General features: G+C 47.1%; 1 protein-coding gene across 1 annotated transcript; it reads left to right on the forward strand.

Moving 5' to 3' along the window:
* Nucleotides 1-6: 6 nt before the first annotated feature.
* Nucleotides 7-3,708, forward strand: HMGN2 (high mobility group nucleosomal binding domain 2). The gene is made up of 6 exons (XM_027706031.1): nucleotides 7-182; nucleotides 867-911; nucleotides 1,282-1,311; nucleotides 1,964-2,014; nucleotides 2,299-2,394; nucleotides 2,805-3,708. Exons 1-6 carry the CDS (start codon nucleotides 168-170, stop codon nucleotides 2,838-2,840), a joined length of 273 nt encoding a protein of 90 aa, XP_027561832.1. The 5' UTR covers nucleotides 7-167; the 3' UTR covers nucleotides 2,841-3,708.
* Nucleotides 3,709-16,715: the final 13,007 nt, after the last annotated feature.

Raw genomic sequence — 16,715 nt, forward strand, 5'->3', positions numbered from 1 at the left:
GCCAACCCGCCGGCACCGCTTCACCCCGCACAGCGCGCCCGGCTCTCTCTCTCTCCCCCCTCCACCTTCCCCCTCCCTCCCTCCGCCGCCTCCCTCCGCCCCCTCACGCCGCCCAGCGCGCTCCGCTCTCCCTCACACACTCACACCACACGCACACACACGGAGCCATGCCGAAGAGAAAGGTACGTGGAGCTGCCGCCCCTCCTCCTCTTCCCCGGTGTCCTTTTTCCCCCCCTTCCCGCTGTCCTCCCCATCCCCCCCTCACGGTGTCCTTCCCCCCCCCATCCTCACGGAGCCGCCTGTGGGAGGGGGGGGGGGCGGGACTACGCGCTTGAAACAACCCCCCCCGGCTTTCCTCCCCTCCCGTTCGGGGCGGTAACGGCGGCGCGAGGCCTCGGCGGGGCCCGTTCCTGGGGAGGGGGCCCCGCGGAAGGGCGGGAGGGGCCCCGGTGGGTCCCCGCCGGTCCGAACCGGTTGGTTTTGGCGGGAGGTCGGTGTGAGGGGAAGGGGGGGGGAGGGGAGCGCCGGTGTGGGGCGGGAAAGGGCGGGAAGCGGCGGCAAAGCTTTGCCGCCAAAACGGCGGGGGCGGGAGGGGAGGGGGTGAGGCCCTGAGGGGACATTGACCATCCCCACACACACACAGACACGGCCCCGGCAGCGCCCGCCCCGCTCGGGGTGGGTCGGTCGGTGTGGGGCCGTGCTCCGCGATCCCCCGCCCCGGCCCCGCGGGGAGGGGCTGCGGCCGTGGGGATGGTGCCCTGGGGATGCTCCCCCTTGGGGGGGTTTTCGGGGTTAAAATAGCGGCTGGTGCCTGAGCGTGTGTGCTCCCCCCCCCAATCACCTGTCCCTACAACCTGTGTCCCCAGGCTGAAGGAGAGACCAAGGGCGATAAGGCCAAAGTTAAGGATGAGGTAAGAACTTCGGTGTTTTGGGAAAGTTGGATCATCAAGTGTTCCCGTTGGAAGATGGGGTTTAACTTCCATCAGAATATCTGGGGAGTCGGGGGGGGGGAGGGTTGGTCTGAATCGATTCTGACTTTTCAAAGTCTTAAGTGTCTTTTAATCGTGAAAAATCTACTTTTAACCATGAAAATTCTACTTGAATATCATCAGCTATTAGTGATTTCAATGACATAGCCTTGTGTTTCTTGAGAACTGGGGAAAAAAGGAGCTAAAAACATAATTTCTGGCGGTTTTACTTCTTTGAAGTCAGAGCTACTTATGAGTTTTTGAGAGTTCATGTTCTGTGGCATTAAACTCAGTCATTTTCTTCTTTCAACAGCCACAACGGAGATCAGCGAGGTTATCTGCTGTGAGTACCCTCTTGCTGGGCAGAGATGTCACAACACTTGGTATTTTTACAATTGAGCATTAAGTGTATAAATGTGTCAGAGCTGTAGGTACTCTGGAGACGTTGTTAGCTGGGAGTAAGTTACTGGCTGAAGGAACTGCCCCATTGTGTGGTGTTATGGGAGTGGTGAAATAATTGACAAATCAAGTAACTGCTTCGATTTGAAATGTTTTGGCTCGCTTTCCTAAAACTGAGCTGTTTAGGCTGAATGTTTTAAAAATGCAGTTTGTTTCTCTTTAAATAATTTCAGTAAATAACATGAATAAGTTATTTTAAGAAAAGTCCCTGGAGCGGGACTTGTCACAAGGACATGTAGTGACAGGACGAGGGGGAATGGCCTTGAACTGAAGCAGGGCAGGGTTAGATGGGATATTGGGAAGAAACTCTTCCCTGGGAGGGTGGTGAGGCCCTGGCACAGGTTGCCCAGAGAAGCTGTGGATGCCTCATCCCTGGAAGTGTCCAAGGCCAGGTTGGATGGGACTTGGAGCAACCTGGGATATAGTGGAAGGTGTCCCTGCCCATGGCAGGGGGGTGGAACAAAATGATCTTTAAAGTCCCTTCCGACCCAAACCATTCCATGATCCTCTAACACAAGGTTTTCTCTCCCTTGCAGAAACCTGCTCCTCCAAAGCCAGAGCCCAAACCTAAAAAGGCAGCTCCAAAGGTGAGTTGTGTCAGTGCTGTTTCAAGAGCTAAATGGGTTGTGAGGTTTAGCTTTGATTGGTGACAACTAATAAACCCTTGACTAGATTGACCCGTGTTGTCACTTCATAAAGTGGCACTGGAAACTTCCAGATTTGACAAAATTTGTGTTAAAAATACCGAAGTGAAGACTCTTCACAGTGGTTGCCAGTCCCTTAAACACACAGACATTGTTGTCCTGTGTTCTTTGGGGCCAACACCCAGCTGTTGGTAACTGACAGCAAAAATACCACCTTGCCTTTACAGAAGAGCGAGAAAGTGCCCAAGGGGAAGAAAGGAAAAGCTGATGCTGGCAAGGAGGGAAACAACCCTGCAGAAAACGGAGATGCCAAAACAGACCAGGTATCACAGCACCCTGTCTTACATCAGGATTCACTCCTTTCCCTCTCAAACAGGGACAGGTCTTGGCTTGTGCTAACGAAGAGAAACTGTTGCTTATTTACACCCATTGCTTATGACACTTAAAGACACATCCACACACATGGCAGGTGTTGGTAAAGAGTTAAAGTTGTCTGTTTGCCAGGTGCTGTTGCCAGTTACTGTTCTGGCTCTGTAAATTTTGCACCTATAAAGCAACTTAAGTTGTCTTTTACGGTACCTCAAATGCTAGGTTTAATATTATTAAAAATTATTTTATTTAAAATCAGAGCACTGCAGCCCAAAGAACACTTGCTCTGCTCAGGGATTTGTTATTTAGAAAAATGAGTTTCTGTTCATTTTATGTGTTGACTTGCTCCCCTTTTTCTTTCCAGGCACAGAAAGCTGAAGGTGCTGGTGAAGCCAAGTAAAAACGTGTGAATTTTTGATAACTGTGTACTTCTGGTGACTGTACAGTTTGAAATACTATTTTTTATCAAGTTTTATAACAATGCAGAATTTTGGTTTACTTTTTTTTAAGCTATGTTGTTAGCACACAGACCGCTTCGTTGTTGTGTTTTGGGGGAGGGTGGGGCAGGGGGGCAGTGGGGGCAAATGTCATTTAGTCTATTTCTCAAAACCTAAATTTTAATAAGAAAAGTTTTTTCCAGTCCCCCAGTTTTTGGAAGAAGGGCCCTTCCTGAAGGGATGAGGAAGGGATTCCTGATGCTGTGTGTCAGTCGAGTCCAAGTGAACATCAGAGCTCCCAAGATGCCGTTGCCCACTCCAAAACCAAATGCCACCAGTTTTCCTTTGGTGTCTCCCTGTTTACCCAGAGCCTGTCACTCCAAAACACGGCAAAACCGGCATTTTTGGGACGTACCACACTCAATCCACTGTCAGGTGTTCCGCATTTCTGGTGTCTAATTTGGGATATACTGGCTCAAAAACGGAGCTGCGCTTCCTCTTTTCTATTGTGGATCTTCAGATACAGAAGCCTGCCTTTAAATTTTATTCTGCTGTAAAAAGTCAGGGTCGGTGTGTGCAGAGTTGTCAAACAACGCGCTGGTGTGAACGTGTCCACCCTCACTCTAAAGTTTTCCCTCTACAAGTGTGAGCTGAAGATTCCTACGGTTCCATAGCAACTTTTCCGTTTCACTAGTCCACAAAGGGAGGGGAGTTTGACAGTTGTTGTAAAATGTTGCAGATTGTAGCCCATGTCCTGCCTAAATTACCATGATTGTTCATGAAAAGTACCTTTAATAAAGCTGGATACGGTTTGGCTTGGACTGTTCTTAATGCTTTCTAATTTCTCTTGCCTTTATTTCATCTCAGGTCATTTAAGAACTTGCTGTGTGCATGCCTGTGTTTACTTTTTCATTCAGATAATTAGCTCAGTCTTAATGTGCAACTGCAAAGTGGGATTTCCTTACCTTAAAGCAAGGTTTCCTTAACTAAAAACTAGGTTGCTGCAGGATATCTTGAAACTCAGCTGACTGAGAAGGCCCAAAATGAAGCATGTAAGTGAATCTACTGAGATAAATTATCCTCTTTATTGTCAAAAAAAATGGTACTGTATAAAACAGGATTACAGTGATCTTGCAGTTGCTGCAGAGAAAAGCAAATTCTGGTGAGCTTTTCTTGGGAGTGAAACCAGAACAGGCTCCATAAAACCGATGATGTGTTACATTTCTGCACTTAAATTTGAATATTGTTGCTCCTGCTAATCGAATCCAGACCTGGCTGTGGGAGTGACTAAGCAGGAGACGAGATTTGTTGAGTAGAAATGCACCATTTTTATAGTTGCTACTTAGACTCCAGAGCAGAGCCAAGCCCAAACCCCCTGTGTAAACGTCTCCTTCAGTGACTGTCAGATGGAATTTTTTTTCCATCTCTGCTTGGCCTTGCCTGGGATTTCAGTGTCTGTTTGTGATTAAGTTCAGTGACCTGTTTCAACCTGTGCTGATTTCAGAGGGATTCCAGTGAAAACGAGCAGGGCAGAGTTCCACATCCAGAGGTTTTCGGTGTCAGGAGTGCTGGGAAGTGTTCAGGAGCGGCTGCACCTACAGACAACAGTGAGATGTGCTAATATGAACTGCTCCATCTTGTGTTACTGTAGCTGGTATGTCACAATCGCCCTAGCAAATAGAAATAATGATGAATAATCCTGTTTAATAGTCTTTAATAAACCCCACCCAGAAGCAGCAGCTTAGAAACAGCTCCTGACCAGTGGCTCGGGCAGCCAAGCAGTGGGATGTGGCTGCTGGAAGGCTGTGGCTTCCCAGCAGTGGGAACAGGGAGAGGAGGTTAGTGGTTGTCCAGGGTGTTCTCCAAGAGATGCAGCTTGGGAGGAGCCCTGTGTGGGGTTGAGGTGTTGGGAAAAGCAGGAAGCGAGTCCAGGAGTGACCAGAATGGCTCTTGGGGTTCTGTGATGTCTTTCTGGTTCGCTGTGCCTTGCTCCCATTATAGGATGGTGGGAGGTGTGAACTTGGGATTTCCCCATGAATCCCAACTTTCCAAGTACCAGAGGGGACGAGTCTAGAAGCTGTGGAATGGTCTGGGACTTGGGCACAGCCTGGGTGATACCATAAGCACTGTCTGGGTGGTGAAATTGGGATTTCACCCAATAATGTGATTACATTAAAATAATAATTATATTTTTAAATCTGCAAGTTTGAAATAGCCTACCTTGCTTTTGTAGATTTTTACCTTGTTGGGCATCTACAAAGAGAATGAGCACTTCCAAAGGAATTGGGCTCTGAAGGGGTTGCCCAGAGGAATGTTCTTGTGTTTTCCTTTATCCTGGTCTGGAATCTACATGCTGATCCAAACATCCCCACGTAAAAGATGTTATAAAGGAGTTTTAACCCCCTCCATGGGTGATCTGTGCCATGACTTGGTGAGGGCTCTGTCTCTTCTCCACAGAAATCAATGGATATTTTTAGTGCTGAGATTCCAAGCTCTTGCTACATCTGAGGTGCTTCCCAGTGGATGTGCCCTGCGCTGGAATTATTGGCCTGTTGGGCTTGACTCAACTCGCAGGGCTCATCTATTTCTCCTTAAGCAAATAGAGGGTGAGGGATGCTAAAGCCAGTAAATCCAACTAATTAGCTGTGTAAATTAAAGCTGAGGAGCTCTGTGCTGCAGCCTGTGCATGGTTAGTGGTTAGAGGCACCACAAATCTGCATCGCCGCCTGCCAGAATGCCTGAAGCTAAAAAGGAAGTTTTTCTGTTAAATTGTAATCATTTTACATGGAAAATGGCCTCTGTGTATCTGCTGGGAATGGGATTTGTGCTGCCTGGTGCAGTTAACAAGCTGATCTGCCAGGTGGGCTCTGCATCAGCACAGGTTTTTGTCCTTTTTGTGTGAGTTTTTGGAAACTGGAGATCACCAGTTTGATGGGAACACACGTGAAAACCCCGACAATCTTCCTGTTGGAGGGTACCAGTGCTGTGCAGCAATGTGCAATTATTTTCCAACTGAAAAGGTGCAGGGAGTATCCTCTTTTCAATCAAGCTGAGGATCCTCTCTGGTGAGACCCCACCTGCAGAGCTGCATCCAGCCCTGGGCTCCCCAGCACAGGAAGGACATGGAGCTGTTGGAGCAAGTCCAGAGGAGACCACCAAGATGATCAGAGGGATGGAGCACTATGAGGAAATTTGGGAAAATTTGTGGCCTTCCAGTGAAGGGAGCCTTCAAGAAAGATGGAGAGAGATGTTTACAAGGGCCTGGAGTGACAGGGCTTCAAGCTAAAAGAGAGTAGGTTCAGATTATTTGATTATTTAGATTATTTGATTATTTAGATTATTTGATTATTTAGATTATTTGGAAAAAGTGACAGCATCCTCCTCCTGTCCCTGAGCCCTGCCACGGGTGGGGATGAAAAGGAACAAGGAAGGAAAATGGCCTAAATTCAGTGAGTGCATCCAGCAGATACTGAGTTTCAGGATCATTTGTGTCAGAAGAATCACCCAGTTTGATGGCACAGGGATTTCATTGTCCCTAAATCATCCCAGATATGGTAATACCATACCCAGGGACTAATATTGCTGACTATAATTCCTGGGAAATGGCTCCTTATCCTGCAGTTCGTGGAGATGAAATGGAGCTCAAGTTAAATTCACAATTTACAGAGTGAGCCCATCGTTTGTAAGGGATGGGAAGGAGATGGCACAGGGGGAGCTGGTGCTGAGTAGAGTTGATTGAGGCTAATAAAGAGCTTTCGTAAGTTGGCTTTAGAAGATTTCTGATGTGAAAGGCTGGGTTGTTTTTAAAACCTTTTATTGAAAACTGTTTTGTCAATCTTTCGGGGTTTTAACTGTCTCCTTGCAAAGGGAGCCAGAAAATCTATGGTGTGGCAGAAATGACAGCAACAGAAAGCAGCAGGGAAAATCTACTAAATGTGAGATCTTTTAAAGTGCATTAAAGCCTCCAAACAAGAACATTTTGTGGCCTTAAATACAACAAACCAGCCTGGAGAAAGTACTTGGAAAATGTAGAAGGAACGTTCCCACAGTGGCTGAGATGACCCGGGTGTGGAGCAGCTCATCCCTCCACCTTCCAAAGCACCTGCAGGTACTACAGGGCTTGGCATCTTGCTACTGGACATATAAACCCCAAACTTTCTAGTTTTCCCCTTCTAAACAGGTTTGATAGTGGATTTAATTTATTCTTGCTCAGTTATCCCACTGAGTTTACTTTTGGATTTTTAACAAATTCCCTTCCAGGCAGCAGCTCTGCCCTGCTCTCAAGCTTGTTGGTTGCCACTGCTGTGCAGAGGTGAGTGTACATGGAGCTAGAGAGGAGTTACTATTAAATTTCTATTAATCTGATCACTCCAGATTACTATTTTGGCATTGCCCAGACAGATTTTGTTTGCCTTTAGTCTAATGAAGTGGCATCTTGGTGCCTCTTGATGAAATTCAGTGTTACCTCAGCACAAGAGCTGAACATACCTGTATTGGGGGTTCTGAGTTTAGCCCGAGGACTGATTGTAAACTTAGGCAACTACATTAGTTTTTCTCATAATTTCCTTCTTACTGGAGGTAATACCAGAGGTTGTTCCTGTGTTGTGGGTGTTTGGTGAATGGGTTTTGTTGGCCTGCAGCCTGGTGGGAGATGCCCAGGTTTCCCTGCCATGCCAGGATCCAATTAGCTTCCGTGTTGCCAAGCCCTGCAGAGGAGAATTCCATTGATACTGAATCGATTTCTCCTGCAAAAAGGAATTACAGAAGTAAGCTGGATCTGAGGCACGTTGGCAGGGGAAGGCTGGATTTGGCAGCCCCTTGCCACAGCCCAGTGGACTCGGGGATCTGTGCGGTGCCGTTTAGCTCATTAACACGCTTTGATTAACAGCCTGTTCCTTCCCTTCGCCACACGGTGGTACCAGGAAACACAGAATCGGGGCCTGGAGATCAACAAATGGCAGGGAGCATCCAAAACCAGCTTAGAAAACTTGGGGAGACTGGAGCCTGGTTTGTCACGGTCTAATCTGAGTTATTTTCTTTTAGAAAGCAGAAGTGCTGCTCCAGCATCCTCCATGCTCTGCCACCATCAGAGGCTCAGACTTTGTCAAACAATACTCACCGGAGCAGTCTGAGGCCCCTCTGAGCCTCTCTTTCTAGATTTTGGTATGTTTTTGCTCAAAATCCAGACAGAGTTCTCAATTCCTCATCAGTTTACAGGCATAGCTGACATTTCACAGGAATCTATCCATGGTATATCAAGCCTTTGAACTTAGGCTTCCCAAATTCTATTTTAAGAATCACTGGACCATTGCTTTTCCTCCTCAGGCCATTATTGCAGCTGCTGTGGCTCATGTCCTCAAAGTCTGAGCCTAAACTAGAGCTGCTGCTATCCATCTCATCTGTCCTCAGCTGGGGAAGGGATACTTTATCCTAAACCCAGATTTAAATAGGCATCATATAAGCCTGGTCACTGTAAGGCTTGTTGGCACAAACTACTTATATCAGACTTTCTGAATCTCCAACCTGAGATCACAAAATAAATAATAATGTCCAAAAAAATAATACTTTCTTCGTTGGAAAGCTCCCTGTGCTTTTTGTCATGTTTCCTTTTGCTTTTGTGTGCCAGTATTTGGGTGCATGTGCTTTTTCTCTACAAGCAAAACCTAGGGAGTTGAATTGTAATATCTGTGCTAATTCACAATCTCTTCAAAAGTCTCACCAGGGCGATTTTTCTGATGCTGTAAAACTGTGGGCCCACTTTGCCAACCAGCAACTTTTACCAGCATTGCATTTAAGAGTCACAGAATGTCGTCCTGTGATGTGTCTTAGGCTGAAGCAATGTCATTAATTGCTGGTTTTCCTTCACCTTTTACATTATCAAAAAGCCTCTAGTCTTTGGGTTATCTCCTTCTAGCACATGCTTTCCATGTTTGCCTTTTCCAAGGAGCAGTGTGTAAAGCTGGAAAGGAAGTGGCTGCTTCCCAGAGCTGGCAAGATTGCAGGGGAAGCACTTGACACCCTCATGATACTTCCTTGAAGTGGATGCAAAACAGAAAGAGGAGCTCCTGGTAAGCCAAACTCATTCCTCTGCTTCAGTTCTCAGTACCTGCCTGGGGCAGGGATTTATGAATTTATTGGGATGAGGATTTATGAATTTATTGGGATGAGGATTTATGAATTTATTGGGATGGGGATTTATGAATTTATTGGGGCAGGGATTTATGCATTTATTGGATGAACTGGGCAAAACACTAACCCAGAATTGTAGGGAAAAGGCAGAGATTTCCAGTCACAAGTATAAATGCTGTGGCATGAAAACGTAGCAAACATTGAAACCAAATGTTTCGGGGACATCTGAGTGTGCTGAACAACGTGGAGATTTTATTCCCAGGTCTCCATTGAACAGACCCTGTCACCATGCCCTGGTAGTTCCTGCATAATAAACCTAGAGTGGTTGTCCTGTGATTAGCAAAACAAGCAGACCAGGGTTCCCACCCCTTTGCAGGGAGTGCTTTGGGAGTTTGGCTTATTGATTAACTGAGTGAATGATCGATTTTTATCAGCAATGCAGGGATGAGCCACTGGTTTGTGTTTGGGGAGGAAAAGCCAGGCTGGACAGGGCTGGTCTAGTGCAAGGTGTCCCTGCCCATGGCAAGGGTGTGGAATGAGATGAGCTGCAAGGTCCCTTCCAACCCAAACAATTCTGGGATTCTATGAAAACAACAGGCCAGCTCAGCCCAGACTTGGGAATGCTGATAAACCCTTCCCTCCGTGGGGGAGCTCTGGTTGGCAGCCCTGCCACTGGGACTGACGTGTGCTGGCTCCAGCTCCATGATATCCTATACTGTGAGCCTGCCTTGCACACAGGAGCAAACAGATTGTTTAAGATAAACCGCCCCAATGTCACCCCAAGGTCCTTGTCACAGGCCGTGTGCCCGGACCTGGGTCTGGGCATTCCCAGCCCCTGTGCACCGGCAGCGCTTCGGGTTCCAACCTCAGAGTCCTTGGGTTCCTGCCTGGCATGAAGGAACAGTGTCTGAGCAGGTAACATTGCACAACCAGGCAGAGGTGAGGACAGAGCTGTGACTTCCTTGTGCCGGTGTGCAGCTCCCAGCACAGTTCCCATGCTCTGCTTCCTTCTGCACCTCCCTGTGCAGTGCCGGGCTCTCCTCACAGGAGGCAATCTTCCACTCCTCACAGGACGCAATCTCCCAGCGTCCCCACCTCACCCACACCTGGGTTCTGCAGGGTTTTTGCATTTAGACACAGTCCCCACCTTACACTGGGAGACAAATAACTCCCTTTTCCCCCCAACTGGTGCAAAGCACTGCAGGACCACGAGGGGTAACAAACCTACTCTGTGCAGGCTGCTTGACTTTGTTCTCGAGCTGCTTTGCTTTCTGCCATAACCCTTTCGCTTCACGGAAAGATTAATTTCTAAGACCATAGTGCTGATATTTAAACCCATCTGGTTTTGTGTGTACAGTGATGATATTTAAACCCATGCCTGTATCTTCCTCTTCCAAAGGCTTCTGCTGGTGATCTCGTAGAAGGGACATTTATCTGTTGGTAATTGACTCCCATATTAACTTCCAACTGGCAAACAGCTGCCAAAAAACTGTTTCCCATCTCTGTTGATCAATAGTCCCTTTCAACAAGTATCTGGTGTTACTGAGTGTTAACAGCTAATAGCACCATGATTCTTATACTATTTTAAGGACTGTAGCATATCCCAGAGTCCTTATGTCTGATAGAATGCTTTTGAGTTAAATAATGTTACATCAGATGTTATTTATTATCAATTTCCGACACGCTGACCCTCTTTCCACCATATCTTGTGCTGGGCAGCTGCCACAGGACATTTATCTCCAACATTATGTCAGTGGCTTCTTAGGCTGAGGGGGAAAATGATTCTGTGCAGACTGTAAGTAGAAAAATGAGACAGCAGGTCTGGCCAGGAATTTCTGAAACCAGGTTGGGAGCAAATATCTGATTTCCCCCAGGAAAAGGGTGAAAGGAGCTGTTACCCACCATACAAGTCTCAGCTTTGCTGTCACTGAAGTCAGTGGCAAAACTCAAACCACCTTCCAGGGTTGGAGCAGTTTAAACTGCTCACTGCCTCTTCCAAAACATTTATTGGCATAAAATAACACCCACTGAAGCTTTTATCTACCCATTGGGTGGCAAAATACCTGATTAATCAAGTTTTTACTTTGTAAATTACTGTTAATCAGCGGCTGGAGACTCATGGGAGAGCAAAGCACAGGCGAGTGAGAGGGAAGGTTCTTGAATTCTTGAACATGAGTGTTGGAACACATTTCTCTATAGAAGATACTTAGTTCTCAGTGGTAAAACTTCACCATCTGATCAACACCACCCTCCTCTCTGCACAGTAGAGGAAAGGCACAGCCACAACATGAGATATAGAGGTGGCTTCAATCACATGGGTGCCCACAAAGTTTAGAGGAAGAAAGATAAAAGTGAGTTCTTGCTTTTGATGCTAGAAATTATCTTTTCTGAGCAGCTCTGGAGTGTGACAATAAAATGAGAGCAGCACCCAAGACTTAGGCAGGTGGATTTGTAGACTGCTAATGGAAAACCCTTTGGGCTGAACTTGCAGTGCCTGGGTGGGCACTAAAGAATAATTTTGAGAGAGGATTTTTCTAGTTAAGAGTCAAGTGGTTCCTCCCTTGTCAGCAGGGGTTTGAGTACTCTTGATAAACTCACCCAGAGGGGCACCAAGCATCTCCTCAGAGAGCCAGTAAAGGTCCAGCTGGACAGTCCTGACATTTCTAATACAAACCACAAGAGCCCCTTTGGGAAGAAGAATGTCTAAAGAGCAGCCTCCAAGCTCCTTGCTTTACTCAGGAAGGTGAGAGGAGGGAAAGAGCAATTTAATAGTCAAGCACAAAGTACCAGCCTTGTATTTTACAGTGTGTTGCAAGACATGCAGTCCTGCAAAATATCCAAGAGCCTCACTAAATCCAGAATCTGTTTGTTTTGGGGTTTTTTTGTAATGCTGATGAGGGACAGATGGATTTTCTTTTTCCAGGGAATCGGGTTTCTGACATCACTGAACCTCTTGTGCCTTTTGTTCACTCCCAAACAAGGAAACCATTGAGCACAGTGTCAATGTATCTCCTACCTGGCCATGAAGCTGAGTCATACCTGTGCTCTGTGCTGCCTGAAGCAGTTTCTAAAACACAGAAAACAAGTATTGTTGGAAGAGAAGTTGGAGACCTGCTCTTCTCTCCTTAAATGACGAAGGCTCCTCTTTCTCCCACCTCTTCAAAAAATCGTGCTTGTGTTATGCCTTCCTGTGTAATACAGTCAGTCATTAGGCCAAAATATTCCCAGCCAGGATAATTTCTCACAGTTTAGAAGTTTATTTCTCTGGCTGGTTTTGGGATGTGGCTTTTCAAGGCTGGATGTGTGCAATGGTCTCTGCTTACTGAGAGGACTGAGCAGTAAAATGCTGCAGGTCATGTATTCACTCTGAAATCAGAAATAAAGCTTGGCTTCCCCCTAAGGAAAATAGTGTTTCGGGGTCTTTGGGCTTCTCAGCAGGATTTCTGACATTCAATTCCAATTTTAAAACAGTTTCTTTATTTTTTAGGTGGAGTGATGGCATCCCAAACCCCAGGATGGGGTAATTAGGAACAGGTATCTGTGTGTGCCCTCTGCGACACAGGACAAGACTTGTTCAGCTTGCAGGATGTCGTCTTGAGACCACAAACAACTGGGATGACATCTTCCTCTCCCTGGGACTCTGTTGAAATGTGTTTTTGTTTTCCCCTCCCCTGTCTGGAGAAGCTGTGGGCTCTGGAAGGGCATCTTTTTGTATCCACTTGAAAGCCCCATCACTTGTTTACAAGATCTTAAACCTAAAAGAGCCATAAAACCCCACTGTACTTAGTGCTGTGTTTACTCAGGTTTCTGCCTGGCTGGGGTCGGTGCAAACAGCCCTGGCAGCTTCACTCCTGTTTACAGTTTCCAATAGTTTTGTCTTTCATGTTATCCCTCCCTCACACATCCCTACACTGGAATAAACTACAAACATAGCTGTGTGCTCCATTAAAAACAACGTTTGCCAGATAACTCGCTCTAAATAACTTCCCGCCTGGGCTGCAAACCTGCTTTAAAAATTAAATTTAAAAAAAAAAAGAAAAAAAAAAAGGTAAGGAATTGCTTATGTTTTTGTAGGGGGTTTTGAAAAAGCCTTTTTCAGGTAGAAAAAGGATGCTTTTATGGAAGAAATGCTTCCATTTGAGGCTGGGGAGGCCCTGGCACAGGTTGCCCAGAGAAGCTGTGGCTGCCCCATCCCTGGAAGTGTCCAAGGCCAGGTTGGACAGGGCTTGGAGCAACCCGGGCTAGTGGAAGGTGTCCCTGCCCATGGCAGGGGGGTGGAACAAAATGATCTTTAAGGTCCCTTCTAACCCAAACCATTCCATGATTCAGAGTGTAGTTTGAGCCACTCTTGCCCTCTCATGTTTTGAAGGAAGAGCAGGTCAGGGGAGCCTGCAGAGCTCGGCTGGGGGGTGTGTGCTGAGCACAGCAAGTGCTGCAGCCGGCAGAGCCCAAGCCCTCAGCAGCTTGTCAGGAATCCAAAAGGCTGGATGGGCTGTGAAACAGCTCCTCTGAGGTCCCAGGAAACAGCCAAAGGTTAGGGCAGAACCACAGGCAATTGGGCAGAGCATTATTGGCCTCGCATAGCTCGAATACCGAAAAACCGAGTCACCTCCCACTCTCCCCTCAGATGATGTGAAGAGACGTCTGTGTTTGAAACAGATGGTTTTCTCCTCTTCTTCGGATGTCCGGGGCTGTGTCCTGCGCTGGAGCCGGAGCCGACCACCCCTCGGTTATTTGCATCCAGGAAAGGGAAGGTAACTGATACAGGAGACGGGCAGCGATTGTATCCATGACAACCAGCAGATATGGCCTCGCTGCCTCGCAGCTCCTTCCCCATCGCCTTCCCAGGGCACACCCCGGCTCCGACGGGTCCCTCTCCTCAAGGCACCTCTTGGCTGCAGTTCAGTGTTCCTCAGAGATATGTACAAAATCCACAAATTAAGCACATTTCCCGGAGCCAACGCAGCAGAATTCCCTGGCTTGAGCTGCGTGTGCTTCACCAAGGGGCTCCCTGGGAGGGGTTTCGGGAGATCCGGATGCAGGGATGGTGTGGTTTACACAAACACCACGTAGGAGCAGGGTGGGCTTGGCAGACTGAGAGTCTGCAGAACCAGCAGGCAAAATGCAATTTATTCTGCTGAAAAAAAAAGGGGTTAGGTACGTTAAATCCCTTCAGAAATGCAGGTGAGCTGAGCAAGGGAATGTGATTCTCACCTGTGCAGGAATGTCAGCAGAGGTTAAAGGTGTTTGCTCTGTGAATAAGCCTCGATCTGCACAATCCCTGTCCAGGGGAATGGGAGCTGCCTGGGCTGTGCTTCCCTAAGAGCTCTGCATCCCGCTGCCTGCTGTGGTGCAGTTCCTGCATTCCAACCGCTGCCTGGACCTGCCTTGGAAAACACTGGCATTTGAGGCAGCTGCAATCACACCCGGTGCTGGGGAACGGAAAGAAATCTGTCAGAAAAGCAAAAAGCTGTTAAACACAGCCAGTTTTTCTCATTTCCAGGGGCCCCTGCTCTGTATCTTCAGCGTGGTTTGTACCACGCTGAGGAAGAATGTTCCTGGGATCAAAACAAGGTGATCCATCATCTCTTCCTCCATAGCGGCAAAACAAAGCAGAAGAGGCAAAGGAATGAGATGGTGAATAGAGAGCTGAGGTTTAGAAGACAGGAGCTGCCCTGGCATTGCAAGTGTGACTCAGTTTCCCTGTGAGGACAGTGGGACAACAACGAGCTCTGGAACCGATTAGTCAATATTAGAAGTACAAAGAGGGTTGCTGTGAGCTCTAATTAATTGACTGTCTTAGCAAATTACACGAGTCTGTAAATTGTAGCAGATATTTGGGCCTCAGCCTTGTGAGTTCTCGTGCCTGTGAGCCCTTTGCATTTCCTTGTATGTGTGAAAGCATGTCCCTGGATTTGGAAAAAGAGAGGATCCGGTGAGCCATGGGAGCACTGTGTGGTGATGGGGAGAATCACTTGGCCAGCTTTTGGAATAACGAGGGAACACTGGATCTGGTGAGGATATGGACCAGTCTCCATCTCCTCTGGAACAGCTTCTTCGGGGATGTTCTGGTTTTGGCTGGGATAGAGTTAATTTTCTTCTTAACTGGCTTAACAAATGTTGTCAGCCCCTCTGCAAAGGAAAACATTACCCAGCCAGCCAGCTGCAGAGGCAAAAATATCCACAATTGTATTTGAGGAGGATTTGATGGGTTTAAAACCAAACTAAAACCCGCAGCATTTTGAATTTTCAGCGAATGCAGCACTGACAAAGGATCCAGCTGATCCAGAGTCTCTGTTTACCACGACAGCAGCTCTCCCCAGCCTGCAACTGTCTCAGAAAAATGCCAGTCTATATGTTTTAATCACTGTATTTAGCCATGAGACTCACCCAAACAGCAGATTTTGCTTTTCCTACCCTGATCCAGGATCAGGGATGCTTTTTATAGCTGTTCTTTGACTGGAAATACACCCTGGGGAACACCACTGCCTCAATTTCTCTTACCCTGACATCCTGCCCTGGACTTAGCAGCAATCTCCTGTGGCACATTTCACCTTCTGTTAATCCAGCTAGGATTCAGCATTATCTGGTGAAGGAATTGAGGGAAGGTCAGTCTGATAATACCTTCTATCAGCAGAGAGGTGGCTTCTCTTGGAGTCCTGGAGCTGGGGACTGAGAGAGGCCATAGAGTGTCCACCCAGCACGGCTGCTGAATTGCTGTGCTGTCACCAAGGCCTTTTTTTGGGTGTTATTATAATTTTGAGATACTGTAGAGCTACCTCAGCAAAATCTTCTCCTGGCCTTTAACAGAAGTAGCTGCAGAGATGCAGAGAGCAATAACTCACAAGTCATTTGTAAGACAGCAATGTCTTTAATTTGCTGTTTTACTAAAAGAAGTGGGCAGGATAATTTGGCAGTTTTATTTAGGTGCAAAGGTGTCACGGGTTTAGAGCCATTGTCTTCTTCCAGCCTGAAGAAGTCATTGCTCCGTAAAGCTTCATGATTTCTGTCTTTTGTCAAGTCCAGGGGCAGCCTGCCTGTCTCTGCCATGAAATATGATGGACTTTCTGCATCCCAAGAGACCTGCCAGGGGTAGAAACAGCAGCATTTCTGTTTCCCTCCCCTTCATAGGCCTTGCTCTGGATATTGCCTGTGAACCTTTCACCGTGACCTTGAAAAGGAAAACCTGCTTTTCTACTATAACTCTTACAACATTTCAAAAGTAATTTATTTTTAACTTAAAAAAAAAAAAAGTGTACAATTACAGTTGTGATTTTGGAATCAGAAATTTCCCTGGAGTTAATGACCAGCCTGAGATCCCCCCTCAGCTGCTGCAGGTTCCTGCTCAGCACCTGATCCTGCCTGAATTCCACGAATGGAAGCTGGGAGGCATTCGGTGGGTCACCTGATGGGAAATGGCCTTTGTGCCTGGCACTACTGCTTAAATATTCCCTCTGGGCCTGTCACCTGGGTGGGAAGCTCCAAGTGCACCAGGATGTGATGGATTCAAGGGGTCTGGCATTAAAGCACGGCAGGTCACCGAGTAGAGTCTCATTCTCCTTTCAAAAAGGAAACAGAGAGCACTGTCCTGCACTCAGCTCCCTCTGCACTCCTACCCAGAGCAGAAGGAAAGGGAGATGGGTTTGGCAAGCCAATGAAGAAGGTAAATGGGATTCTGGTATTGACATCACCGTGTTATTGATGCCATT

The sequence above is a fragment of the Neopelma chrysocephalum genome, unplaced genomic scaffold (genome assembly GCF_003984885.1).
Source record: "Neopelma chrysocephalum unplaced genomic scaffold, ASM398488v2 Primary Assembly neopelma1_361, whole genome shotgun sequence".
In the NCBI taxonomy this organism is placed as follows: domain Eukaryota; kingdom Metazoa; phylum Chordata; class Aves; order Passeriformes; family Pipridae; genus Neopelma; species Neopelma chrysocephalum.